Source organism: Myotis davidii, unplaced genomic scaffold (genome assembly GCF_000327345.1).
Source record: "Myotis davidii unplaced genomic scaffold, ASM32734v1 scaffold479, whole genome shotgun sequence".
Classification (NCBI taxonomy): Eukaryota; Metazoa; Chordata; class Mammalia; order Chiroptera; family Vespertilionidae; genus Myotis; species Myotis davidii.
Genome location: NW_006289825.1, coordinates 111,592 through 139,164, shown reverse-complemented (window position 1 = coordinate 139,164; position 27,573 = coordinate 111,592). Strand labels below are relative to the sequence as shown.

General features: G+C 52.8%; 2 protein-coding genes across 3 annotated transcripts in view; both read right to left on the bottom strand.

The window, feature by feature from the left end:
- Window positions 1-24,526, bottom strand: part of MYO1F (myosin IF) — a 32,637-nt gene extending 8,111 nt beyond the window's left edge. Inside the window, exons 1-19 of one of the 2 annotated variants that reach the window (XM_006762653.2) lie at window positions 23,959-24,526; window positions 15,460-15,597; window positions 14,913-15,002; window positions 14,737-14,831; window positions 14,245-14,332; window positions 14,049-14,138; window positions 11,654-11,785; window positions 11,405-11,539; window positions 11,056-11,188; window positions 10,622-10,818; window positions 9,940-10,020; window positions 9,761-9,847; window positions 8,152-8,238; window positions 7,500-7,667; window positions 6,299-6,384; window positions 4,357-4,438; window positions 2,576-2,682; window positions 2,028-2,126; window positions 1,787-1,931 (exon numbers count right to left, since the gene is read on the bottom strand). In XM_006762653.2, coding sequence (XP_006762716.1) covers window positions 1,787-1,931; window positions 2,028-2,126; window positions 2,576-2,682; window positions 4,357-4,438; window positions 6,299-6,384; window positions 7,500-7,667; window positions 8,152-8,238; window positions 9,761-9,847; window positions 9,940-10,020; window positions 10,622-10,818; window positions 11,056-11,188; window positions 11,405-11,539; window positions 11,654-11,785; window positions 14,049-14,138; window positions 14,245-14,332; window positions 14,737-14,831; window positions 14,913-15,002; window positions 15,460-15,597; window positions 23,959-23,961 — 2,043 coding nt within the window. In that variant the 5' untranslated portion in view covers window positions 23,962-24,526. Of the gene's footprint in view, window positions 1-1,786; window positions 1,932-2,027; window positions 2,127-2,575; window positions 2,683-4,356; window positions 4,439-6,298; window positions 6,385-7,499; window positions 7,668-8,151; window positions 8,239-9,760; window positions 9,848-9,939; window positions 10,021-10,621; window positions 10,819-11,055; window positions 11,189-11,404; window positions 11,540-11,653; window positions 11,786-14,048; window positions 14,139-14,244; window positions 14,333-14,736; window positions 14,832-14,912; window positions 15,003-15,459; window positions 15,598-22,493; window positions 22,791-23,958 lie in introns of those variants that run through there. The other variant, XM_015563208.1, reaches the window with a different exon arrangement.
- An 848-nt stretch (window positions 24,527-25,374) lies between these two features.
- ADAMTS10 (ADAM metallopeptidase with thrombospondin type 1 motif 10) overlaps window positions 25,375-27,573 on the bottom strand; it is a 20,662-nt gene continuing 18,463 nt past the window's right edge. The window contains exons 22-25 of the mRNA XM_006762651.2: window positions 27,517-27,573; window positions 27,089-27,265; window positions 26,855-27,014; window positions 25,375-26,110 (exon numbers count right to left, since the gene is read on the bottom strand). The exon at window positions 27,517-27,573 is cut by the window's right edge and continues 73 nt beyond it. Of these exons, the coding sequence (XP_006762714.2) occupies window positions 26,001-26,110; window positions 26,855-27,014; window positions 27,089-27,265; window positions 27,517-27,573 (504 nt within the window). The 3' untranslated portion in view covers window positions 25,375-26,000. The remainder of the gene's footprint in view (window positions 26,111-26,854; window positions 27,015-27,088; window positions 27,266-27,516) is intronic.

The window sequence follows — 27,573 nt, the reverse complement described above, 5'->3', positions numbered from 1 at the left end:
CCCAACCTCCCAAGACAGACTGTTTTCGTATCTGTGAAATCTCAGTGTCCACCCCTCTGTGTTGTTTGGATTGGTGAGAGAACAGTTACCTTTAAGTACTGTAACTTCAAGGGAATCATTTCAACAGTCTCCTGGTTGTCTCCAGGTGCCAGCAGAGCAGGTGCCAGGGGGCACCTGGCTGGCCCTGCCCTGGCCCTATACCTAGCAAACCTTTCCTTGCTGTTCCAGCTTATCCCAGACTGGGAACCTAGGATTCGCCTGAGAATCTGGTGAACTAGTTAAGCTCATTGAGATGGTCATCTCCCTGTTTGCTTTCCAACCTCACATAGAAACAGGGCCTAGGCAAGCCCTTCGGGGATTCCTTGCCCTGTTTTTTGTTGATTTTTTTTTTTTAAACTGCCCCCCTGCCCTAACTGGCTCAGTGGATAGAGTGTCAGCCTGTGGACCAAAGGGTCCCAGGTTTGATTCTGGTCAAGGGCATGTATGTATCTTTGGTTGCAGGCTCCTTCCCAGCCTGTGCCATAGTTGGGTTGTGTGCAGAAGGCAACCAGAACACATTGATGTTTCTCTGTCTTTCCTTCTTTTACTCTCCCTAAAAACCAATGGTAAAATATCCTCAGGTGAGGATTAAGAAAAACAAAAACTTCCCTCTTGCCCTGACTGGCTTGCTCAATGGTTAGAGCACCAGCCCATGGATTGAAGGGTCACGGGTTCGATTTCTAGTCAAGACCATGTACCTCAGTTGCAGGTTCCCCGCCCCAGTAGGAGTTCATGCCAGAGGTAACTTGTCTCTCACATCTCATCGATGTTTCTCTCCCCCCTCCTCCCTCCCTCTCATTCTCTCCAGAAATCAATGGAAAAACTATCCTCAGATGAGGATTAAAAAAACTTACTCCGGCTTTATTGAGATATAATTGTCATATAACACTCTGAAAGTTTAAAAGTGTACATGACTTGATTTGATGCACTTCTGTATTGCAAAATGATGACCATATAGGTCAGCTAACACATCCATCACCTCCCATAGTTACCATTTCTTTTGTGTGGTGAGAACATTGAAGATCTCTCTTAGCAACTGTCAGCTGTATAATACAGCATTGCTCACTCTTGTCACTGTGCTGTACATGACTCCCCAGGACACATTCCTCATCATTGCTGTGTTTGCTTTCCCTGCACTCAGAGGCAGCATAAACTGGGTGGTGCTTCCAGCCTTTTGATAAAAGGCTCCTAGCTGATGTAGCCCACTGGAGGGATTGTTCCTATGTTGGAGAATGTGCAATGAGGTTTGTCTTTGATGTCTCAGGACCCGAGGCTAGTTTTGATAAGAAAAATGCCACTTTGACATGAATCTCAGGCTCAGGGACCTGATGTGTTCATGAATGAAGGAGTGAAGGAAGAAAAGGAGATGGAGGAAGGAAAAAAAAAGGAAGAAGAAAGGAAATGAGACAAAGGACATTCTGGATAAGCCATTCAACCTTATTCTTTACAGGCACCCATGTGTGTCTCCCCCTGCTTCCTGGCCACCAAGGACTGTCCAGCTAATTTAGGTTTTTCTGATCACCTACTACCTGCCAGGCACTGTGCATCGGATTTCCTGTTCTGTCTAATCCCCAGCCCAGTCCTGCTTGGCAGCTTTTACTCTCCCCATTTTCCAAATGGAGAAACTGAGGCTTGGAAGGGCGAGGAAACATGTTCAAGATCACACAGTGGCCTGAAGAGCAGGACCTGAGCCTATGCAAGTGATCCAGGTGTCTTGTCTGTCTGTCTCTCTCACACACACACTTACTGACTCAGGGTTCTTGACGAAGACCTTGGTGCTCCCCATCTGGTACTGGTCCTGTTCCATGTTGACTGCACGCAGCAGGTGCTGGACGCCCTGACGCTCGTCCCCGCACCACCGTGGCCATGTCTGGGGGGTCAGAATGGCGTACCTAGTGGCAGAAGGTTTGGGAGGGTTTGAGCAGGTGGCTCCGCTGGTGGTTATTCTGCAGGTGGTGGGTAGGGCTGGGAATGGCAGGGCACCTCACCTCTGCAGGAACTTGGCGAACTGGCGGCGATAGGCAAAGCCTGCCCTGCGTACCCTGATGTTCTCCTTCAGGCCCAGGTACTCAACTTGGTGCTTGACCCTGGAGGGAAGGCAGCCTGAGTCCCCTGGTGGGGGCCTCCCCAGTCCTAGGAAGGGGGGCGGGTATCTGCTGAAGGCAGTATGGGGGCTGAGGTATGGGGAGGGAAGTTCACCGCTGGTCCCAGCAAATCAGTTCTGTGGAGGGGGGGCCTGGGTTCTGGGATGAGGGGTCTGTGTTGGCTCTGTGGCCACTCACTTCTAGAGTGGGGTCTAGGGACTGTGCTAGTCTCTGGGTCATCCTCCAGTCAGTTTGGGGCTGTCCCTGGGGTCACTGGGGGTCTTGGTCTTTTCTAGGTATAGCCCTGAGGCTCTGAGGGACTTTGCAGTGGTCCTAGAGGTCAGCCTGGGTTAATCCTGCGATGTCCCCAGGAGGGTTCCGGAGGAAGGGTCATTTTTGGGGATAGGCAGTATGGATTGGTCAAGACGGTAGCCAGACCAGGCTGGGGTCACCTGCTCTCCTCCCAGTCATGTGGCCTCTTGGTCTCGTTGGGTTTGATGCAGCGGATATAGTGGGGTGTGCACTTCTTCAATGTGGCCACCAGGTCATTGGCTTGTTTCTGAGGCAGAGGAGAAGGCAGGGAGTGGTGCACAGATAGGCCCCTCTGGCCCCTTCCTCCTCCCACCCTGGAAATAGACCCAGGAGACAGACATACTGTGTGTGGACAGGGACTGGCCAGTGTTTGTTGATGGAGTACTAAGTCCTTGGGGAAAACATGTCCCACAGAACATCCCTGCCTATCCTCCAGAGACCAGTACTTTGGAGGTAGGGAATCCTGTGTATGTGCCTGAGACATCAGCCTTGGTTGTGCCTTTTAGTCCGTCCGTGGAGACTAGAAAGGAAATTGTTCCAGGTGTGGGGACTGGCGGGAGCAGCAGGAGACCCTGGGGTTGACCATGGCTCTGCTGTGTGATCTGGGACAGTGGCTGTACCTCTCCGAGCCTTGGTCTCCCCATCTGCCAGATGGGACTAGTCCCACATGTGTAAAGTATCCTGTATTTGCTACCAGCACTGACAAGTGCTCAATACATGGTTATTAAATATTACTATGCTGCTCTAGCTGGTTTGGCTCAGTGGATAGGGCGTCAGCCTGTGGACTGAAGGATCCCGGGTTTGATTCCAGTCAAGGGCACATGCCTGGGTTGCAGGCTTGATCCCCAGTAGTGGGTGTGCAAGAGACAGCCAATCAATGATTCTCTCTCATCATGTTTCTGTTTCTCTGTACTCCCCCTTCCTCTCTGAGATCAATAAAAACATATTTAAAAAAATATTACTAGGCGGACACACCCATGTCCATAGCAGCACTGTTCACCATAGCTAAAAGGTAGAAACAATCCAAGTGTCCATCAACAGAGGAATGGATAAGAAAAAGCAGTACTTCCACACAACGGGATATTATTCTGCTTTAAAAAGGTAGGAAATTCTGACCTACAACATGGATGTACCTTAAGGACATTAAGCTCAGTGAAATAAGCCAGTCACAAAAGGATGAATACTGTGTGATTCCACTCATAGGAAATCCTTAGAGGAGTCAGATCCATAGAGACAGAAGTAGATGGTGGGTGCCAGGGGCTGGGGGAGGGGGAAGAGGAGTAAGTGTTTAATGGGGACAGAGTTTGAGTTTGAGAAGACGAGGAAGTTTTGGAGATGATGGTGGGAGTGGTTGCACAACAATGTAAGTGTACTTGATGCCACTGAACTGTATGTACACTTAATGGTTAAGATGGTATAATTACGTTATGTATGTTTTATCACAATTTTTTAAAAGTGGCAAATGGCCCTAACCGGTTTGGCTCAGTGTACAGAGCATCAGCCTGCGAACTCAAGGGTCCCAGGTTCGATTCCAGTCAAGGGCATGTACCTTGGTTGCAGGCACATCCCCAGAAGGATATGTGTAGGAGGCAGCTGATCGATGTTTCTCTCTCATTGATGTTTCTAACTCTCTATCCCTCTCCCTTCCTCTCTGTAAAAAAAAATCAATAAAATATATATATTTTTAAAAAGTGGCAAATGACCAAAAGATAAAAAAAAATTTTTAAGTGATGGTTCACTTCTGGATTTAGGGTGTTAAGGAGGGACCATTGAGGAAGCTGGCCCAAGCCCCTAACCCCAGAGCTGGAAGAAGACTCTGCTGGTCAGAGAGTGCCAGAGACGGGTCGGAGGGTCTGGATGCAGGAGAGAGAGACACAGACGTCCACATGCCCAGCTCCTCCTGGCCTGCCCTAAGGCTCACCTTGATCTTGGAGCCAGCAGTGCTGGGGCGGCCCTTCTTGTCTACATCCAGCTTCTCAGGGAAGAGCATTCGGAGGAAGGCGCTGGGCAAGGAGAGAGAAGGGGTTGGAGGTACAGCTGGACCTTGGTTTGCATTTCCAAGAAGTGGGGCTGTTTAGGGGCCTGAGACCCAGAGGACATTCTGAAAGATATAGTTCTTTCTGAATGTGGAGAGTGAGATGTTGAGAATCAGAGGGTTGGTTTTGTTTTTTTGGTTCCTTGATTATTAATTTGCTCTGTTACTTCTTCCACAACCACACAGGACTTGGTGTAGCAAGTAAAGCAGAAAAAAGTTAAATGAAGCAGGAAAATACATCCAGTGATGCAGCATGTTGGGCAGCAGGAGCAGGACCCCTCATAGGAACCATGTTACACACACAGGATTGCCTGTAGGATGTAACCATGTTTGTGATTGTCAGAGATGGACACAACCTAAGTGTCCATCAGCAGGGGATCAGTTAAATACACTCTGGTACATCAGGCTCCCTCTCTCATCTTCTCAGCGAGATCTTCTCTGACCACAGAATGAGTGGACAGTTAATAAATACCGAGTATATCTCCCTCTCCCTTCCTCTCTGAAATCAATAAAATATACATATATATATATATATATATATTTAAAAATTGTATTTGTAGCTTGAATTCTATTAGATGTGGCCAGTAGTTCTCAACCTGTGGGTCGCGACCCCTTTGGCAGTCGAATGACCTTTTCACAGGGTCGTTCAGATATTTACATTACATATCAGCTATTTACATTACGATTCATAACAGTAGCAACAAAAATAATTTTATGGTTGGGTCACAACATGAACTGTATTTAAAGGGCCAGAAAGTTGAGCACCACTGCCTTAGATTGTCAAATTAAAAAATGACAACCACTTGCCCTGGCCGGTTTGGCTCAGTGGAAAAAGCGTCGGCCTGCAGACTGAAGGGTCCTGGATTCAGTTCTGGTCAAGGGCACATGCCCGGATTGCGGGCTCGATCTCCAGTAAGGGCCATGCAGGAGGCAGCGGATCAATGATCTCTCTCATTCATTGATGTTTCTAAATCTCTCTCCCTCTCTCTTCCTCTCTGAAATCAATAAAAATATATTTTAAAAAAATGACAACTACCAACACAGTAATAGCTGTTCAGTGTGAATGAATCAAAATTAAACCTTTTTTTTGTCAGATTGGCAAAAAATACGTGTTTTGTTTTGTTTTTTTTTTGGTGTGGCACTGAATTTTAGTAATCAGTTTATGGGTGCCATGAGATGAAAAGGTTGAAAAGTGGCTGCTGTAGACCAATGAATCGTAAACTCTGACATGTATATATATGGGTCCGGGGTGGTGGGTGAGGGTAAGAGTCTTAGTAATAAAATCCAGATTTTGGTTCCATCTGCCTGGGGTCGAGCCTGGGATTCTGCATTTGTGGCCAGATCAGACAAGGCCCAGGTGGCTTGCAGAACCACTGTCTGTGCTAGATTCTATTTGCCTTTTTTCCTAGTTCAATCTGTTGGCTCAGTGACAGCAGCTGACTTGTGTCATCCATCCTTGCAAGTTCAAATGGTGCCTGGTCCACAGCAGAGCTGAACACAGTTTTGAGGTATAAAAAGCCAAAAGATGGTACCTGGCATGCTACTGTGGTCAGGGAGATAGGTCCGTATGAGTTAGTACAGAAAAACGCAGGGTGCGGTATGTTCTCACTGCATGGAAAGGGAAGCTGTCGGCACCAATGCTTGAGTTTGCAGAGGGAGCGCTGGAAGGGTTACTGTTGAGTCAGAACCAGCCACTAGAAATGCTATCCTGGCCGCACAACCCCCCCTGACAAAGTCTGTGGCGTGATGGAAACTCTGGGGAAGATGGGGTGGTCCCCGGGCCTCCCCCATCTGCAGGGGTGGGTTCTGCCCAGATGTCCCCACTTACTGCTCACTGGTCTGCATCAGCTCTATGAGATCGGAGAAGAGAACATCTCGGTTCCTCTCACAAAAGCCGCTGACGTTATAGGAGACCTGGAGGGAGGTGGCATGGGGGGAGTGAAGGGCTGAAGCCAGGGTAGTAGAGGGGCTACAGCCCAGATGGTCATGGGATGAGAGAATGAGGGTAGTAGCTATGGTTCAAAAGGGGGGGGCGGGGCGTGGAGGCAGCAGCATGGGCCTGGGGTCTCTGGGCATCTGATATTCAAGTTGAAATTGGAGGGTTAGAGGTGAGGGGAGGAGATGGTATAGGCCAGAGTTGGGGATGGGTAGGCTGCAGCCTAGGCAGAAGGTCCCTGGGGTGGGGTGCTGCTCCTTAATTTAGAGTTAAAAGGTCAGAGCATCTGTATCGTGGCCAATTGAGGGTATAGGAGGCTGTGTCAGGGGCAAGTTACAGGCATGGCTGGAGATCCTGAGGGATTGCAGCCAGACTTGTGGGCTGCCATCCAAGGTGAGGGCTCTCTGTGCTGGTTGTGGGTATTCCCTGGCTCAGGGGACACAGGAAATCCAGCTCATTTTAGAGACTGCAAGCTGACCACAGAATGGAGGCTGTCTCTGCCCATGTTAAGGTCAGTGGGAGAGTCTGCAGTCCTGTCCATTGGGGAGGGAGGAGCGTGGCCAGGGTGGGAGGCTAGTGGATTACTGTGGCCTTGGGGAGGGGCCTGCGGGGGGGCTCAAGCCCATTGTGGAGGGTGGTGGCTTGCATTGTGGGCCTGGAGTCTCCAGGTTGGGATCAGAAGATTGTAGGCTGTGTCCTGGATCAGGGGTTAGTGGGTCTTACCGTTTAGATTGGGGCCTGGGGGTCTGCTCCCCAATTTAGGGTCATTTGAGGGAGTTTCTGTCTTGTAAAGAGGAGCTGTCCTGTTAGTAGGGGGGCTGTGGCCTTGATCAGGGGCCAGTGAATTTCTGCAGTTCTGACTGAAGGCATGTTGGGGGCTCAGGCCAATTTCTGGGGTTCAGTGAATGGGTGTCTGTGTTTCTGGTCCATTGGTAAGGATGGAGAAGGGGGTGGGTAGCCCTGGATGGGGGAACCCAGGAGCTCCTCTTAGGAGGTTGAGAAGCTGCAGCCTGGACACCCAGGGTCTGAGGAGGTGCCACTGGGGGCCACTGGGGCAGTGGGGTGGGGGAAGGCAGGGGGAGGCGGATCGCACCTTGCCAGCGTAGTGGTGGATGACGAAGCCGGCACTCCAGCTGTTGAAGTGCTCGTGGGTACCCACGGCCACCTGCAACTTCTGCTGCAGTGTCTGGTCGGCGCCACCGCCTGTGGCGTGCATGGTGGCACACACGTCGTCCAGGACACTCATGATGCCTGGGGGGCTCTGCGGTCATGGGGAGGTGGCAGTCGCTCAGTCTCGCCCTACTCTGCCCAAATCCCACTACAGGGACCTTCCCTGGGATGAGAGAGGGGGTGCTTTCCAAATATAAGAGCAAAAGGTGGTGGTGGGGCACAAATCTGTGTGTGGGGGCTGCTGTGGAAGCTCCCTGGGGTGCAGGATGGGGTGAGGGGCCCCATAAGAGATCCATGCCTTGTCACCTTTCCCAAATGGGGGTGTCTGGTGGGAGACCTGTCCCTGAGCACACTGACCCCTCTGCCCCTGGGCAGGCTGCCTGGGGGAAACTTTGTTGAGTGAATAAGTCAAAGGGGAGCAGGTGGGCAGAATGAATGGGTGAGGTGGCTGATGGGATGTGTCAGTTGTGCTCCAGGGTAAAGAGGGACCTGTGGGGACCATTACCCCCTCCCCAGGTCTCCTAAGCTCAGCTCTGGGGCTCATTGAGACCCCCTAAAGCTGGCCTGGCTCTCACCAGCTTGTTTTCAATGAGGTCACAGACGATTTTGTTGTTGAAGTACTGAATGGGGGTCCAGCGGATGCCCTCCTGGACATACTCCTCCTGGTGGTGGCAAAGAGGGCAGGGATGGGGTTGAGTGTCTGGACAAAGCTGTGCATTTCTAGAATGTATGCTCAAGGACGGGTGAAGAAAGTGGGTACTCTGCCACCTTCTTTCTCTTCAACAAGGTGGCTGAACAGCCTCCCCAACAGATGCAGAAATGCAGATCTTTGTGAAGACCCTAAATAGCAAGACTATTACCCACGAATTCTCACCCAGTGACACCAGTTAGAATCTCAAAGCGAAAATCCAAGATAAGGACATCCTGCCTGATGAGCAGCGTCTGGTTTTTGTGGCCAAAGGGCTAGAGGATGGCTGCGCTCTCAGACTGTAGTATCCAGGCAGAGTCCACCACCGTTGGCTCTTCCTCTGCAGGGCTGCATCATGGAGCCCTCCCTCCGCCAGCTTTCCCAGAACTACGACCAACTGCCTGTGACAAGGTTATCTGCAAAAGCGTTCCACCGACCTGCACCCCTCATTGTCAACTGTTGCAAGAAGTGGGGCCACACCAGCAACCTGTGCCCCAAGAAGGAGGTCAAATAGGGCCCCTCCACCACCTCCTTGCCCGCAGGGCAACCTCTTGCCTGAACTCTGTGGCCATTGGGCCTCGAAAAAGTTTCCCTTTTGTTGAAAAAAAAAAGAAAAGAAAATGGGGCAGGTACTCCCTCCAAATTTCCCCTACATTCTCACCAGTTAGGACTGTCTCCCATAACCAAGCCCATTGCCCTTGCGTGGAGCAGGCCGCAAGTGTCAGCCTGGCAGCCCTCAATCAGAGAAAGGAGCTGGTGGAGAAATACCCAGCTCCCTTGTCCCTTAGAGTGCCAAGCCTGAGGTCTGCTCTGTAAAGCTGCCTGGGGTCCAGGAGAACTGAGCCCAGTTGCCCGAGTGGAACCTGCTCATTAACACACCTTACCGGGGCTTAAACAAACCCTCTCTTGCCCCGGCCAGGGTGGCTCGGTTGGAGCATCATCCTGTGCATTGGAAGGTTTCAGGTTTGATACCCAGTCAGGGCATGTACCTAGGTTGTGGGTTTGATCCCTGGTCTGGGCGTGCAGGAGGCAACCAATCAATGCATCTCTCTCATATTGATGTTTCTCTCTCTTTTTCCCTTCCTCCCCCTCTGAAATCAATTTTTTTTTTTTAAATCTCTCACTGCCTCACTCTTTTCCTGGTCTTTGCCCTGAAAGCTGTGTGAGGCTCTGCTTCTGTGGATGGGTAGAATGAAAACATCAGGGATTTTTGTTCTGTTCACGGTGGCCTCCCTGGTACTGTAGACAGAGCCTGGCATGCAGTAGGTGCTCAATAACTAATTGTTGAAGGAATGAACAAAGAAGTTATTCCCCAGCACTTCTCAAAGCTTTCGAGGTGGGAAACCTCTCCCGAGAAAAGTCTCTAGGTGGAGCTGAGAGGGGCCAGTAGAGAGATGGAAATAGAGGGCCGGGTGTCTCCCGGGTGTTCAGTGACTGTCATGGTCCTGCCTCCAGCAGTGTCCCCTGTTCCTGGCCAGCTGGCTGCTCCTGCTCACCTGCTCAGCCTTCAGGGTGAGTTCGATAAAGATCTGCTGTAGCTTCTCATTGACAAAGTTGATGCAAAATTGCTCAAAGCCGTTTTTCTGTGAGGGAGGAAGAGTGTTTCCTTCAGTGGGCCGGCGCCGGACGCCCAGGGCCACTGGGACAGGTGTGCGACTGGGAGCAGAGGCCGTACCTGGAAGATCTCGAAGCCATAGATGTCAAGCACGCCAATACTGTACTCTTCCTGGGGCTTCTGCATAGCACGGTTGATGGCCTGTGATGCGGCAGGGACAGGAGGTGAGCGCCAGCCTGCCGCTCTCTTGTTATGCTCTTAGCCATGTCACCAGTTTTTCTCCTGCCTCCCCCAGCTCTGTGCATACCCCCATCAGTCACCCCTATGAGGAACCCAGGTGTTAGAGCATTGGGTTCCTGCCTTGGGAGCTGGCTCTGCCCCTTAAAAACTCTGCCTCTATTTTCTCATCTTTAAAATGGGTGAATAATAACTATTTTATGTTTTTTTTCGAAGACAAACTACATGTAAAACAGTTACAAAAGTACGGGGCACAGACTAGGTGTTATGTAATGTTAGCTACTGCTGTCATCGTTACCTTGACACATCCATCCCCGTTGTCCCCCACCAGTCCACCACTTGGTCCTCCGGACAGCCCTCCTCTGGGCTCTCAATTGCACCTACCTGTCTTCGTCACTGCAGCCCACTCCCAGCCCAGGCCTGAGCTCCATGCCACAGCCAGAGGGAGCCCCTCAGTCTTCCAGATGGCCACCAGCTGGCCCTGCTTCTGTGTCCCATGGCAGGGAATGGGGGGGTTGTGTTGGTCGAGCCTGCCTCTCCCACCCCTGGACCCCGCCACACTTGCCTCCACGAGGAAGTCAAAGAGACGGGAGTACAGCCCCTTGGCTAGAGCATCGCGGGTGTAAGCTGCCTGTTCCACGTTCAGGGTCACATCGATGGACTCGCTGCGCCCACCCCAGCGGCTGTCCATCTTGCGGCTGGTCAGCTTCTCTTGTAGCCGCCCACTGTCGATGCCCAGCAGGTAGGCAGGAAAGGCCAGCACTGCCGGGCAGGGGGAAGGGGACAGTTTGTCAGGCTCTGTCTCTTGCAATGCTTCTGTCTCTCTCTTTTGCCCAGTGACACTGAAATTGTCCTCATGGGTTCCCACCCCCCTGGGGCCCAAAGTAGGAGGATGTATTCTCTCTCTCTCTCTCTCTCTCTCTCTCTCTCTCTCACTCTCACACACACACACACACACACACACGCCTGCTCTGCACCCTCCCCGGCACCCGAACTCACGGTCCACACTCTCTACCCTGGCGTAATTCCCATCTTCACAGAAGCTGATGTTTCCCAAGTGCAAGATCCCCGCCACGAGCTGCAGGACCAGCTGCTGGACGTTGGGTGGGATCCCGATGACCTGCATGGCGCTCTGTGGGCATCACGAACACAGAGCCTGTGCCACCAATCCCGACCTCCACCCTGCCCCCTGGGTCACAGCACGGACTCAGGACACCTGGAGCCCTGTTTTACCTCTTTCGCCTGCTTGCTGTGTGACCTTGAGCAGGTCCCTACCCACCTCTGGGTCTCAGTTTCCCGACTCGTAACCTAAGAGGTTGACAGGGTTGGAGTGGCAGTGGGTGCTCACCACGGTCTCGCTGAAGTCGCTCCTGTCATCGGTGCCGTCCACCTTGTAGGTGTCTGACTGGTTGAGGTAGTAATAGTAGTCGGGGGTCATGAGCCCCAGGTTCTGCCGCTGTTCCTGGGAGGCTCCTTCCAGCAGCTGGAGGGTGAGTGATGCTCACGCACAGGACCTGCTTGGGCCGTGTGGTCCCCCGGGCCTCACTGCCCTCCCTCCGTCACCCCCAGGCTCCAGGTGGGGCCCCCCTTCTTGCACCTGGTAGTAGATGTGGAAGTTCCTCTCGTTTTCATTCTGCGCGACCACGCGGGATTTCTCCAGCAGGAAGTTGGAGATCTTGCCCCCATCTGGCTCCCCGCCACGGCTGAACTGAATCTCAAAGTACTTGCCCTGAATGTGAGAGAACCCTGTCAGCCCCCCCCATCCCTTGCCCCAGCCTGGAGGTGCAGGTGGGGGAGGATGGGGCATGGGTCTTATGAGCCTGGCCTCTTTCCTCCTCCTACCATGTGGCTTCAACTTGCTTTCCTCTCCCCACCTCCCACGTATGCACTGCTTGTCTTTTCTACCAGCTCCTCTCCAGCCTTTGCTTAAGCCCTTCCTGGGCTAGGAACGCCCTTCACTCCCTCTCTGATGATTCAAGCCACCACTCAGGGCATCTGCCCTGTGCCTGGCACATGGAAGTATCACATTGATTGACCAGGTCCCAATTCCACAACACAGAGGCCTCAATGTCTCCATGGGATACTACTGGTCCCAATGATCCCGAATGTCTCCCACATCTTGTCCCTGAACCCAGAGCAAGGACCCCACACGACCCTTTTTTGGTCTCTGACACCACCTGGGCTCTTCTCTGGCCAGAGGTTGGAGGGCAGAGAAGCTCCATTACTTGTCCTTTCTGCCACCTCCACCTACTAGCAAAACAAATTATAGCATCGTACTGTACAAACACCTGTAGTACATAACTTGTACTTATTCTATTGCACAATAAAAGTATCTACATATATATATAAAAGCCCAGTGGCAGAATGGCAGAACAACCAGATCGACCAGATGACCGGTGGCTATGACATGCATTGCAGCAGCCAACCAGCCTGATCAGGGCTCCAGTTGCCACCTCTCTTCCCCCTGCCAACCGCCCACAGCCCCTCCCTCCCGCCGGCCTGTCCTGATGGGCCCCCATCAGGGCCGGCCGGCCAGACCCCACCCGTGCATGAATTCGTGCACTGGGCCTCTAGTATAAAATAAAATGTACTTATACATTTTGAGATTTGTCCATGTTTTGTGGTGTATCAGTAATTGGAAAACAACACTGTGTGATTCCATTTAAATGAAGTTCTAGAACAGCTAAGATTGATCTATGGTGAAAAAAAATCCAGGCAGTGGCTGCTTCTGGGCAGGGTGGAGTAGAAATTGACTAGAAAGAGACAAGAGGGAACTTCTGGAGCCACACGATGTCTGTATGTTGGTAGGGGTTTGGGTTGCACAGTGTATGCATTTTTCCAAATTTAGATTTATGTGTTTTGCTGCAAAGTTTACTTTAAAAGAAATAGAGAGCTACACATTTATAATGGACTATACTTAATGATCGGCATGCTGAAGTGTTTGGGGAGGGGGGAGGTATGGTGTCAGCAGCTTGCTTTATAGTGCGTTAAAAAGAAAAGATGGATGCCAAAACCGGTTTGGCTCAGTGGATAGAGCGTCAGCCTGCGGACTGAAAGGTCCCAGGTTCGATTCCGGTCAAGGGCATGTACCTGGGTTGCAGGCACATCCCCAGTAGGAGATGTGCAGGAGGCAGCTGATCGATGTTTCTGTCTCATTGATGTTTCTAACTATCTCTCTCCCTTCCTCTCTGTAAAAATTCAATAAAATATATTTAAAAAATATTAAAGAAAAGAAAAGATGGATGGAGATACAATAAAGCAAATATAGTAAAATGTTAATGATATAGGAGATGGGCATACAGGTGTTCACTTTATTGTTCTTCCTACTTTCCTGTGTACTTGAAATTCTAACAATAAAATATTGGGAAAATCCTTAAAATATAACTACATTATATATATTAGAAAATAAAAATACAACTAATAATATTTTGGGAAATAATAATCTTATCAGTGTATGGAATTTATTAAGTCATTCTCACGTGTAAGCAGGTATTATAATGAAATTGTTGAGGTCTATGAGATGGATTTCAATATCATTCCCACATTATGGATGAGAAAACAGGAGACTCAGGAGGATACATTGGTTTTCTGTCCAGGCCACATCTCTAAACAGTGACAGAACCAGGATCATAACCCAGATCTGTTGACCTAGTCTGTCTTCCATTAGGCCTAGCATAGCACCTGATGCAAAGAAGGAGCCTAAGGATCATTTCTTGAAAGAAGGATGAAGGAAGGAATAAATTGGACCTGAAATGGGACTAGGGACAGACGTGGCATAGTTGTAGCCAGGGGAGAATTTTAGAATGGGACACAGACATGTCATGTTCTGCCCATGGGGGACTCTTTTCCAATGGACAATAAGCAAGTGGTGCGTGTCCCATCCAGGAGCAGGTATTTCCTGTGATCTTGGGAATACAGGTAGAGGGGTGTGTGTGTGTGTGTGTGTCACGGTGGAGGGCATGGCTGCTCCAAAAGCAGGGCTGTGAACTCACAAAACGACTGGAATTGTTGTTGCGCACGGTCTTGGCGTTGCCGAAGGCCTCGAGCAGCGGGTTGGACTGCAGGATGATGTCCTTCACATGCTGGGGGCAGAGGCAGGTGGGGGCGAGGTCAGGTCGAGGCAGGTGTGGAGGGATAACATACCATGAGCGGGAGGGAGTCTGCCCCTTTTTTCTGTCTTTGCCTCACCTGGACCTTCTCGCCTCCGCCAGACACTTTGGAGATGTAGCCCATGATGTATTTGGCTGCCACCGTCTTCCCAGCTCCACTTTCTCCACTGGGGACGGGTGAGGCAAGGAATGGTCAGTGGCCAGGGGTAGGGGTAGAGGTGGGGAAAGTGCCCTTTTTAGTGTCTGATTGTCCATCCATCCATCCATTCATCCATCCCCTACTGTCCTCAAGGGACTATTCCAGGCACTAGGGACACAATAATGAACAAGACAGATCCAAATCCCTGCCCTGCTAGAGCTGACATATAGAGAGGAAAGATGGACAGTAACAGAATGGATAAATAAAATATATCATGGGTCAGAGGTGACAAGGAAAGGAAAGCAGGCGGGGGACAGAGAGGGACAGCAAGTTTCTGTTTGGATCAGGGTTCCAAGTGAATGGATCACCCTCCAGTGGTGATGCTGTTTGGGCGGGGCCTGGGCAGGAGAGTCTGGGGACCCCTTTCCATACCTGATGATGACACACTGGTTTTCACAGTCGATGAGCATGTTCCGATACATGTTGTCGGTGAGGGCATAGATATGCGGGGGATTCTCATACTGGGCCTGCCGGGGAAGGCAGGTCTCAGCCCGGGGCTAGGAGCCAGGGCCCCGGGGACTGTGCCTCCCACCCCGCCGTGGTCTCACCGCGCCCTGGTAGAGGTCGATCTCACGGTCAGTGAAGTAGGGCATCTGCTTGAAGGGATTTACAGAGATGAGCACGGAGCCAATGTAGGTCTGTGGGGTGGTTAAGGGCCATGTGGTGTCCTGGCATGCTTTGTCTCTCATGGACCCTGTCCCCTCAACCTGCGTCTCCCCCCAACCCCCCGGGCCTCCTAGGGCCCCACTGCTCCGAGGACGAGATGGAGATACTCAGATGGGTCCTTGGTCTCTTAGGAAAAAACAGAGCTGGGTCCAGGATGGGAGAAATGGGGTATGTTGTAGCTGAGCTACCCCAAGACAGCGGAGAAGTGGGGCACACAGCCCCCCCGCCCCAAGCAGAGCCCTGCTGTCACTCCATCTGTCCCGTGTCCTATCACCCAGTGCTCTCGCTGCCTACCCCTCCCTCCATTCATTTGCTCAGGCACCTGTATGTCCCTTCCCTGCGTCCAGCCACCACCATCCCACCTCCCTTGCCCCTCATCCTCCTGTCCCTCTGTCCCTTATTTGCCTGCCCGCCCATGGCCCAGGGTACAAAGATGTAGTCATCCATGAAGCGCTTTCGGAGGTTGCCCACGATAGCATCCTCGGTGATCTGAGGCAGCAGCACCATGTCGTCCACGCCGCTCTGCTTCACATTGTGGCTCTGCCAGTGGAAGCGCTCCTTGCTGCCCTGGGGGTGGGAGCAGTGGGGTGGGTGTGAGCTACTGCAGGGCGGGCGTGTGGGAAGGTGGGGCTGGTGCTCAGCGCCCCCGCCTGGCTCACCTCGGGCCTCCCCTCCGTCCCCATCTCACACCAGGATAGGTGGGCAAGGTCCAGTCCAGGCTCCCACCCCCAGGAGGAGGCAGGAAGAAGACAACTCCTCCTTCCCACATCCCTCTCAGCCTCCCTCTCCTCCCTTCCTCAAGCCCAGTCCTGTTTTCTCTGTGGCATTCGACCTGCCCCCACCCCTTCCACCTCGAGATGGCCTTCATCCTTCCACTCCACTCCTCCTCTCTCGTGGTCATGCCTACCAGCCCGTTCCTCTGAGATTTTATCAGAGCCATGTGCTCAGCTGCGACCTCTACCCTCTGTTCCAAGCTGTGCCCCTGCCCCTCAGCTCCCACAGCCTTCCTGCTGCCCCGCCACCAGCTTCTCCATCCTTAGTAAGTCTTCGCACCTTCCCAGGCCCCCACACTCTTTCTCATTTCCTCCCTCAGGTTTTCAACAGTTGATACCGTCCTTAAGCCCAAGAAGGAGACTCAGATACAGGCTTCCCTCAAAAACCCTCCTCCAGGAAGCCTTCCGGGAATGTTTTCTACTTTTAGCCTGATCGAGCTCACCAGTGCCTGAGACACTTAGACACACGGGCTCTCTGAGGCCCACTCTGCCTCTGCTCAGTACGCCCTGCCGTGGAAATGTCTGGGAGACAGAGGCGCGAAGCTGGCACGGTGCTCCCGTCGGGTACACTCATGCTCCGGTAACATGTCCCTCCTCCGGAAGCCCCTCTCCCAGACCAGGGCTCCTGGAGGGCTGAAACTGGGACTGAGTCCTTTCTCAGCCCCAGCAAGGAGGCCCTATTGAATATACAGGTATGAGACCAAGAAAGAAACCCAATTTCAGAGGAAGACCCCAAGAGCAAAGGATGCTGAGAAGCAAAGTCAGGTCTTCAAAGATGACCAGCATTTGCCAGACAGATTCCAGGGAATGGAAACAGGCATGGTGGGCAGAGGGCACTCTTGCAGGGGTCAAGCAGGAGGGTCAGAGTGGACAACTATAGGGCAGAGGTGAAGAATGAGAAGCCAGCCTCTCCTGGAGGCACTAGGGAGCCACAGAAAGTTCCTGAGCAGGGGGAGGTGCACGTTCAGAATCTGGACACACTAACAACCAGAGAGGAGTTTGTCTGGGAATGCCCACAGACATTAAACATGCCCAGCTTTTCGTGTGGGCAGATCTAGGTTCTGATCCTGGCTGGGTGGCCTAACAGCGCCGTGAGCCTCTATGGCCTCACCTATACAATGGGAGAAATGGCTCACTCCCGAGGGTTGATGTGAGGATGACGTGGGGAGGATGCTTGTCCCCAGCCTGAGTGGCCGTGAGGATGGGCCGGGCAGAGGGCACATGACAGAGTTAACGTTCACTAAGCACCTACGATGTGCCCGACTCGGGGCAGGGTTGTCACCAATATTACCAGCGGTTTTATAGCAACTCAGTGGGTGTGAGTGGGGAGGGAATGGAGGCGCGGGGAGTGAGTGGCTTGGCACTTGACTCAGGACACAGCTAAATTGTATCCAAGGGTGTGTGGTTTGAGTCTAGGTCCATTCTAGGACCCACAGGGTGTCTGGGCTGGGACTTGAGAGTTGAGAAGGGTTTTGATCATGAGCAGGAAGAGGGTGTACCAGGCAGAGTGAACCACCCAGGCAAAAGTGCAGATGTGTGACTGAGGCTGGGGCGGACCACAGAGGAGGGAGTGTGGGGGTCAGGGCTCGAACTCCTCAACCTGCTTCCAGTCTGAGTAGTCAGAGTGGGTTTCTCATATGGCAAATCTGATCTCTTCTCTCTGCTTTTTCTCCTGTCTGTGGCTTCCCATCACCACCCCATTCAACCATTCTACAAAGCATTCTTGAGCACCTACTATATGCTAGTAATTTAGGCCTTAAGGAGGAACTCTTTCAGTTCTTTACTGAGTTGCCTCTAAGCCTTTGCAGATGCTGAGCCCTCTGCTCAGACACTCTTCCTGTCGAGTGAATGCCAGTCATCCTTTAAGATTTGGCTCAGGGGATGCCTGCTCTGAGAAGATCTCTCTGAACCCAGGTCAGGTCAGGTGCTCCCTCTGGAGCCCACAGCCCACAGCCCACTGGGCTTCCCTCACCGTAGCCTCATACACGTTTGGACATCCCACACGTGAACCTGATCTTCTGGTGTGTGAGCTCCTGAGCTGAGGGGCTCATGCCATGCCTGGCTCAACAAGGCATCAGGGCTTATTTGAATGAATGCGTGAAGAAATGAGGGCGTGCGTGAATGAATGGAGGCGAGCAAGGTCCTGAAGAGCCTTTAATGCCAAGCAAAGGAATTTGGACTTGAATGTCTGTGGCTGGAGAGCTCTCAGCAGAGCCATATTGCCTCTGGAGACACTTTATGAACCATGGGAGCATTTTTAGTTGTCACAGGGATGGAGACGTGTCTGGCATTTTAAGGGGCCACAGGTGCCAGATTTACATTCAAATAATCATCCTGCCTGTAGCCCCCTCCCCGCCCCCCCCAGCAGGCATTCATGTAACTGACAAACCTGTTTATAATCAATCATTGAAACCTAGGACCAAATTTGATTTTATCTATAAACAGAAAATCTATATATTTTTACATGGTTTGATACCTATTGCATTTTTTAGGATTCCTCCCCCACCCCCCATTTTTCAGGATCCCCACCCCCCGATTTTATTTTGTGCAGATGAATTTTTTTCAGAATTTGTTTGGACTTTGCTGAGCACTGTTCAGCATTTGGAAGCTCATGCTGCTCGTGTTGGGGCTGTCGGCATATTGAGACACTCCTGTGTCCAGGTGGAGCGCCTGGTGGCCCCAGGGAGCTTTGTTGGTCCCCTGGCCTGAGCATTTTCATATTTATGCACACGTTTCATTATAAATGACTTTCTCCTCCATTTGTACGCCATAAGCGTCTATAGACGCAAGTGGCGGACCTTTTTAATTAAATTCAAAATATCATGGCAGTTAACTGGTTAATTATTTTTGAAACAGTGGTACTTGGTATGTTTCACTATGAATTTTATTTCAGGGCTTCAAGGGGCCTGTCAGGACTCAGGTGACAAGGGCTGGCTGGAAGAAGCCGGGAGCCATTGGTTGCACCCCAAGCTATGGAAGAGCAGCATTCTTGCTCACTAGAGACCAAGAGGGACCCCATGGAGAGCGTTGGTGACCCCAGGGTCAGAATTCAGATGGGGGGTCGGGAGCTGTAGAAAAGGATCAAGGATGCTTTGGGACAGTCTGGCTGAGAAGGGGAAGAGGAAGAGAGGTTGTGAGGAGAGATGGGGTCAGGGGAACATGTTTCCTGTTTGCAAGATGGGGAAACCAGAGTGTGTTGGTCCTGGTGGGGCAGGAGTGGCAGCGGGTAGGGGTGTGGATGGGTGGGGACTACGGGGGGAACAGGAAGTGGATTCTTTCTCAGAGGGATCTTGGGTGGTAACTGACTACAAGAATAGCAATAGCCCGGCTGGCGTGGCTCAGCGGTTGAGATTGACCTATGTACCAGGAGGTCACGGTTTGAGTCTCAGTCAGGGCACATGCTCGGGTTGTGGGCATGCAAGAGGCAGCTGATCAATGATTCTCTCACATCATTGATGTTTGTATCTCTCTCTCCCCTTCCCATCCTCTCTGAAATTAATAAAAATATATTTTAAAAAAAGAATAGCAACAATAGTTAACAACCTATGGAGCAATTATTCTGCGCTAGACTCTGGTCTAGGCTTTTCCTGTGAATTCCCTCATTTAATTCTCTCAACACATGCTGAGGTCAGTACTATGATTAGGTCCTCTTTGCAGAGGAGAAAACTATAGCAGAGAGAGGTTAGGTGCCCTCCCCAAGGTCATATAGCAGTAAGGGAGGACCTGGATGAGATGCACAAGGCTGTTTGTCCCTTAGCCGAGTCTGGGTCAGAGGTGGCTAGGGTTGGTGCTTTGGGTCAGATGAGGATGGGGCCGGGACAAGAATGGTCCTGTCCAGGGTTTCCCTTTGGGGGTCAGCCCAGGCTCCGTGCTCCTGGGCCCCTCAGGCAGAGATGATACTCAGAGCCACTTCCTTTCTCTGAGGTCGGAGTCCACAAGGCTGGTTGTGTCTGGCTGGCTTTCCTGGCCCTGACGACTTGGTTCCTCTTCCTGTCCCTCCCCACTTCCCCACCTGGCTGAGCAGCCCTCTGCCTCTTTTAGCCCTTGCCATCTCCCCCTGTGTCCTGCCCCAGGAACCTGGACCCCCAGATCCACTCCTCACCCCATGTAATCTCAAAATCTATGGGTTGTTAGCAGTAGATGAAGAGAGGGTTTTGCTCAAGTGGGTACAGTGGGTGGGAGGACACTCAGGACTGATGGCGTGGGGCCAGTTGGGGGTGAGGCCTGGCCTGGCAGTCGACTGACTATGTGACCCCAGGAAGCCGCTTTCCTCCTCACAGCCTCAGTTTCCTCATTGGTAAAATGAATTCCATGATGCACTTCCTGAATGGGGTTCACGAGAGCAATAAATGAGCTAACAGAGAACAGGTGTGTTGGGGTGCCTCAGGAAGGGTAGCTGGCAGCTTTAAGAGCATTGAGTGGAAATGATCAGTCTTTCACAACAGATATAGGAGCTGGTCAACATATACTTGTTGAATGAATGAAGTACCATAAGAATGAGATTGCCCCTGTGTCATGGCTATCCCTCTCTCTGTGGCCCTCAAGTCTCCATGGTTCAAGATGAACTGTTTGTTCCTGAGTCTCTTCCTTGGAATGTGGGGTGCAATGAAGAGATTGTGGTCACAGTTGACCACAAGCCAAATATGACTCAACCTGCTGGGGTTCTTGTGAAAGACAGTCAGGGGCTCGAGGTGGCTGGGGTGGGAAGGGGAAGGTAGCTTCCTTCTTATTTCAGCTCTTCAGAGAGGTCTCCCCAACCGAAGGCAGAGGGCATGGGGTGGGGCTGTTTATGACCAGAGGAGGGTAGCTGTTTATGACCAAGGTGATGGCATAGGCGTCCTATAGTAAACACACTTCTTGAGCCCCTGCTGTGCAGAGAGGTAGGTGGCACCAGGCCTCGGGGAACTCAGTGTATCCTGAGCGGGTGAAGTGAGTTGCCTAAGGGAGACTGTGGGTGCACATCGGTTGGTAATAAGGAGAGATGGGGCGATCAGTAAGGGCTTCCTATAGGAGGCAGTTCTTGCAACATCAACTTCCCAGGCAGAATAGGTGATGGCACAGGAGCCAGGGGCCAGGAAGGCCTTGGGTATGTGTGGGACACCAGGATCCTAGTTTCATTGGAACAGCGTCCAGGTCCAAATGAGGTAGAGATGGGCAGCCTGGGGCATGTGGGGTCTGCACACCCCCCCTGGTTTATAGGAGGAGGTTGTAGGTCAAGGTGGTTGTTAAAAATGTGACCTTGGGAGTCACTGAGTTGAAACCCACTGCACTTTGGGTTATACGACAGCTTGCCTAAGCCCCCGGCCTCAGTTTCCTCACTTGGAAAATGGGACCTTTGAGGGCCATAGACCTTCCAGGGCAGTTGTGCAGATTCAATGAGGCAAAGTATGTGAAGAGGAAATGGTTTTTGAAAGGGGTACTGTTGACTGCTGCTTCAGTGGTAGCTGGCTATGTGTGGTTGCTGGTGGCTTTCCTCACCATTGCCAACAACAGCAGCAGCTCCTCAAGTTGGCCAGTCCCACAGGCACAGGGCACAGGGCCAGAAGGAAGGGCTGGATGAGGGAGCTTTCGCAATCGCCCCAACTGCTCTGGCTTCCCTGGGTGGTGATGAGCAGAGCCCCAGACTGGAGAGAGCAACAAAACAGCCACTTCCTTCCTTGCTGGGGTCCTGCAAGCTGTGGTTGCCAACCAGGAGGAGGTGTGAAGCTGCTTGTGGCTGCTGAGACAGCCCCAGCCCTGGCCCTGCCTTGGCCCCTACTGTGCCCCCTGGTGCCTTGGTGGCCTGCCCTCCCCAACTCAGTGGGGTTCTGGGGTCACACCCTGTGTTCCTACATTGTGAAAACAACACTCTCTCCTCCAAAGGTTCCTAGGGTCTCCCCCTCCTTTTGGGGAGAGACTTCAGTTTCCTTTTATCCTAGTCAGAGGCCATTCTCCAACATGTGGGAACTCTTGTCCTTCCAAAGTACTTCCTCCTAATTCTCTTGGCTCCCAGCCTTTCCATGGCTACTGCCCCTGGATCAAGCAGCCTCACTGGTCTCTCTATTTCATGTCTATACTTTAAAAACAACCATTATTACCCTCACGTCTCCACCATCACCACCCAAGACAACAAATTGCATCTTTTACCCCACCCCACCACCACCAAAGTCAAACAAACTGCCGATAACCCCAATGGCAGTACCATCAACCAACATCAAATGAAACGACGATGGATTCTGCTACCAATGTCCCTACCATCACCCACCACCACCACCACCCACCTGTCCTCATTAGCACCAGCAACCCGTAATAACTTACCACCATCAAGATCACAATATGAGCCATCAGCAACCACACAGCCAACTACCACTGAAGCAGCAATCAACAATACCCCTTTCAAAAAGCCAGCAGTACATCAACATCACTGCTGATGTTGTCACCAAAAATGAACTACCAACAGCAAACAAGCATCATCTTCAGTCACCCAACTCTGAATAGCAGTGACCACAAACTGCCATTATTCCATGGATCTACCCTCAGGATCAAAGCAACCAACCGCCATCCATCAATGTTCATCACCAGCTGGCACCGAAAACAACCATCACCACTGCCAACCCACCCACGAGAACCATTGTGACCACCAATGTGCAACAACCAAGAGCAACATCATCACAACCAATGGCACCAACAATCCAACAGCTCAGCAGTTACCTTTCAACAGAAACTCCTCTTCAGCCACTAAGGATTAGTCACCTCTACACACTGTGATCACTAACTCCAGCCATGAATAAGCTATGAATATTGTTTCACTGAACCTTTCAACACTCCCTGCACATATCACTCCTCCAGGCAGATGTCAGAGGTATTGGCCTCATGGATGGGTTCCACTCTTTTTTCCTGCTGTGGTCCTCTGGGGTGAGTCTCTCCCTTCCCAGACCCTATTACCAAGCAAACATTGACTAAGCATTTTCCACACAGCTTCCTTGGGAGGGGCTGCTTTTCTCTCAAGTAGCAGATAATTTCCTGTGTTCTTTTGATCAAAGCCTGCCTATCTAAGCTCCCGAGTCTTCCTGGCTTGGCTCCTTCTTGGAAGAGTTTCTGTCCCAAGCCCAGAGCTCTAGCTGATGGCTTAGTTGTAAATTACCCAGGTGGATCTTTGGCCAAAGATGCCCAACTTGTCATCAGCTTTCTGAAGTAAGACGTCGTCTCAGACTAACACAGATGCTGCCTCTTGGTCTACCTCCCTGCCTCCACCTTGTCCAGCTGCTTGCTGCAGCTGCCAGAAGTCCTGCAGTTGTCACCACTGGCTCTGTGACTGTTCCAACCCCACGCCCTCATTGACAGGATGACAAAAAATGAAAGTTGAAGTGGTTGCAGATGCATGGAGCTGTGGGGGTGACTTTACCACCAGCTCAGGCTCTATCTTAATGTGTATGCTTGATGCCGTTGGCTCTAAACCCATGACTGTGACAGACTCCCCACAGTCACAATTAGACCTCACCCTCACAGGCAGGACGCCTTTGCCTGCAGTGCCTTCCTTGCCATCCTCACATGGAAGGGTACCAGTGGTGATGCAGATACGCTGCACCTCACATCTGCTTCTGGGATTGCTACAGCCAGCCCACCCTTCACCACGCAGGCATGCTGTCACTACACCATCACTGTACCCCACCACCCATTTAACACAGCTTCCCCCTGGTGTGGACTCAGAGCGGCTGAACCCACAGACCCACTGAAGTTCCAACTGAGAGGTTCTCAATAGACTTCCAAATATGGCCTATGTGGGAACTAAGGCCCAGAGAGGGGAATTGACTGTCCCAGGACAATACGGGGAGATAAGGCACCAAGCTGAGTTGGAAACCAGGTTTCCTAAGCCCTAAGAAATGGGTATGTCCCTGTCCTTGCAGACACTGTGTGATCCCTCAGGGCCACCTTCAATCCTCCATTTCTTGCCCCCACCCCCATCATTATTCTGGCATCCTGTCCACCATTAGATGGGAGTTTGGTCCTGGTGAGGGATGCTGGGAGCACATGAGCTGCATGGAGGGACCCCCTAAAGGGCCTGCTGTGCCCCATTCACACGGCTGTACTTTTTGATGGTGGCTTCCAGGGCACCTCCACCTGACTGGGACCCCCAACCCCTGCACTTCAGGGCCCACCTTCTTGAACGACTTACCATGGTGGGGGTGGTATCTGGGTTCCAGGCGGTGCTTGAATGGGTTGTGGTAGGGGTGCAGGCTCAGGGGGTTCCGGGGGGTGGTTCAGGCATGGCCCTGCATCTCCTTCACCAGGCTCCCAGCCCTAGTTCCTCTTACAACAGCCCCCCCCTTTCACTTCCTTTGGCGGGAGGGGCCCGTGGCTACTGGGGAGGGAAGCTAGGCCTGGGGGGCGGGGAGAGAGCTCAGCAGCTGGCAGGGCTGAGAGCTGGCTGTTTGGGGCTCTGAGCCAGAAGGGAGAGGTCAGGGTTGGTGGGAGCAGCTGCCAGACCCCAGAAGGCCTCTTATCCAACTCCCTGCGGACAGGGGTTGCAGGAAGGAGCTCACAGGTCAGTTGGCTGCAGTACTGACAGCTCTGTTCAAGGTGGCCCCCAGGAAGCATTTGGGTTGCCCAGATCTCTACAAAACTGCATCAGACACCGGTCTTCGCTGGGCATCCTGAACGAACACCTGCTTCCAGAGCGGCCTCAGATGGTCCTTTACGACAGTCTTTGCACGTGCCCATGTGCCAGGGGAAGGGCAATGGGAGTGGTACCAGGAGCCAGGTGCACGTGGAAGGTCCAACTTTGGAGGTCAGATCTGGAGTTAACAAACCCTAGCTCTGCTACTTCTGGGGTCCCCCTATTTTCTCATCATAAAACGGGGATGCAGGCCTCTCCAGCAGCATCTGGCAGAAACTGGATCCATAAAATGTGGGCCCATGTCCTGATCTTTGGGAAATCAGCAGGCCACATACTGGTCTCCTCTTGACAACTGGGGAAATGGCAGTTCTGAGAGGTCATCACTTCCCCCGTGCCACACAGCAGGGAGGCGGTGGAGGCAGCAGCCTCGCTGCTGGGAAAGCCCGGCAGGGAGGGGGAGGGGAAATGCCTGTGGCCCAGGGTTGCACAGCATCCTACCAAGTGTGTCTTCCCCTCGTGGCCACATATGAGGAAGCACCCTTTTCTCTCTGCGTTGCTTGTGCACCTTTGCTCGCGGGATCGGTTGGGCACCTGCAAACCTCAGCAAATGCCTCCAGGCATTAAGGGTGAATACTAAGCAGGAGGACCTCCACTTTGTTGGCCATAAGGGAAGGCAACCTTGTGCTGAGGGCAGGTAAGTTGGAGCTAACCAGATGGAGAGGGAAGAGGAAGGCACACCTGGCCGAGGAAACAGCTCAAGCAAAGGCAGGTGTGGCTGGAGCTTTCAGAGTGACCAGGAGTGTTGGTGGCTGGGTTGGCAGGTGTCAGACCCCAAGACTGTGAGAGACTCTGCAAGAAGCCATACATTTGCCCTAAGATCACTGGGCTCTATTTGTGTTGGCAAAAGCCCCCTTCCAGGCTGCTGGGCTGCTTGCAGCCTGGGTCAGGGACACACACACATCAGGTGCACAAATCTACACAAGACAGAACTTTATTGATGTAGCACTTCCTGGCAAGGGGTGTGCGGGCCCCAGGGCAGGGCCTGTAGCACCATGATAGGGATGAGCAACCGGGCAGAGGTTGGGTGGATCTTCCCACCTCTTACCCACCCCTGTAGCTGGTGTTGTCAAGGGGAGGGTGCTAGGAAGTCGTGCTAATTCCCTTTCCCCATGGTGGACATAGACCCCCTCCAGCCCAGAGTGGAGGGAAAGGGCAGTGTTGGGGATCAGGGCACTGGCTGACCCCCTCCCCCACCCCCACTCTTCACAGTATGTATTCCAACCAAAGGTGGGGGATTTTAGGGGGCTCCCTAGGGGTGGGTGTAAAGAGCGCTAAGTCAAACAGTCGTTCCCTTCTCAACCCACCCGGAGGGGGTCTCACTGTGAACTGGGAAAGGAGCTGAGGAGGGGCCCTGGGGATGGCCAGCCCCTCTCCATCTCCCAGCCAGGGCCCTGCATGGGTTTCCAATAAATAATTTCCGCCCCATCTCACCCTTCACTCCCAGCTCCTGCCCTGGCGGGCTCCTTCAGACTGGCCAGCTGCAGCCGGTCCCCTCCACCCCCAAGCTGGCGCTCAGCTGTGGCTCAGGGGCTGCTTGTCCCCTAGCGGCCATGGCAGGTTTTGCAGCACATCTGGCGGAAGTAGGCTCGGCTGCAGAACTGAAATTTGAGCACTAGGGGGCAGTAGGCGACCTTGTTCACATCCTTGCACTCTGCAGAGGGTGGGAGAGGGGTGGGAATCAGGTCTCCGAGCCCCTGGGCTCCACGTGGATTATTCCAGGCCACCCCTCTAATGCAGCATCCTCTCAAGTGAATATATTTTTCACTCCCTCACAGATGAGAAAGGAAGGCAAGAGGTGGAAGGTGAACTCAGGCAGTTTGGTTCCTGTACCAGGAATAAGTACAAAAATTTTTACTTTGATAGGGGAAAAAAAAGGGTATATTGAAAGAAGTAGTTTCAAGGGGATGTGACTTCACCCTCCTGGCATGTCTGGAGACATTGTTGGTTATCACCACTGCGGGGAGGGGTCCTATTGGCATCAGGCAGGTAGAGGTCAGGGATGCTGCTAAATATCCCACAATGCACAGGGCAGACCCATGACAAAGAATCATGTGGCCCAACATGTCAATAGTACCTGAGGTTAAGAAACTCTGATTTAAAGAAAGAATATTAGGCAAATAATGCGTTATCAGTGGAGATGAATAAGTCGAAAGTTATGGAGGTGGCTGGGGGAGTAACCCCAGTTTGGGCTCCAAAAGGGTCAGGTGCCTAAAACGCTGGGCACACAGTGGCACTTAATACATGTCCGTGGTGAGGGGATGGTGCCGGCTGGCCTGGGAGATGAAAAGGCGTTCAGCGGTTGGGGAAGGTCTCTGGCCAATGGCCAACCCCACACTCTCCAGGGCTTCCTCTGGACAGGGCCCTCCCGGCATCCCTGGGCCTCCTGCCCACATACCTTCCGGGCTGTCCCCGGGGGGCGCGCTGTCGCACTTGGCCTCGCACTGCTGCGTGGCTGGGGGGCGCAGGGCCTCAGCACACTCGCTTGACGGCTGGCCTGTGTGGCTGGAGCAGCGCACGGCGCGCTGTTGCTGTCCGAGGCCGCACTGCACAGAGCACTGTGGGGCACCTCGGATGAGCCGCCACCCAGCCGCCCCTGTCCTGGCCTCCATCCCCCAGGGCGGCCACCTACCTCGCCCCACTCCCCTGCCACCCAGCGGGCAGGGGGACAGCGGCGCAAGTTGCAGCGCATGGTGGCTGGCGGCTTGGCTGCGGGCGGGCAGTGCGCGGCGGGCAGCGTGGCACGGTGGTCTGCGCTCTTGCAAAGGACTACGCGGTGGCGGAGGCCTGGTCCGCAGCTGGGGGTGCACTGCATTGGAGGGGCATTTCATGCTTAGTAGGCGGCCACACCGCCCTTCACCGCCGCACAGGGAGCCGAGAGGTGCTGCTGGTCCCTGGATGGTGAGGAGGCCGGCTCATCTCGGACCAGTCGAGGGGGGTCCGCTAGGGCTGGCGGGAGGGACTTGCGACTACAGAGGGTACCTCAGGGGGCACCCGGCACCAGGCCCTGCCCCTTGCTGCACAGGGAGTGGGTCGGCGAAGTGGGAAGGGGTGACTGACCTCCGACCAGTCCAGGGCGGCCCACTCCGGCGGACAGGTGGGGCCATGGCAGGCCTC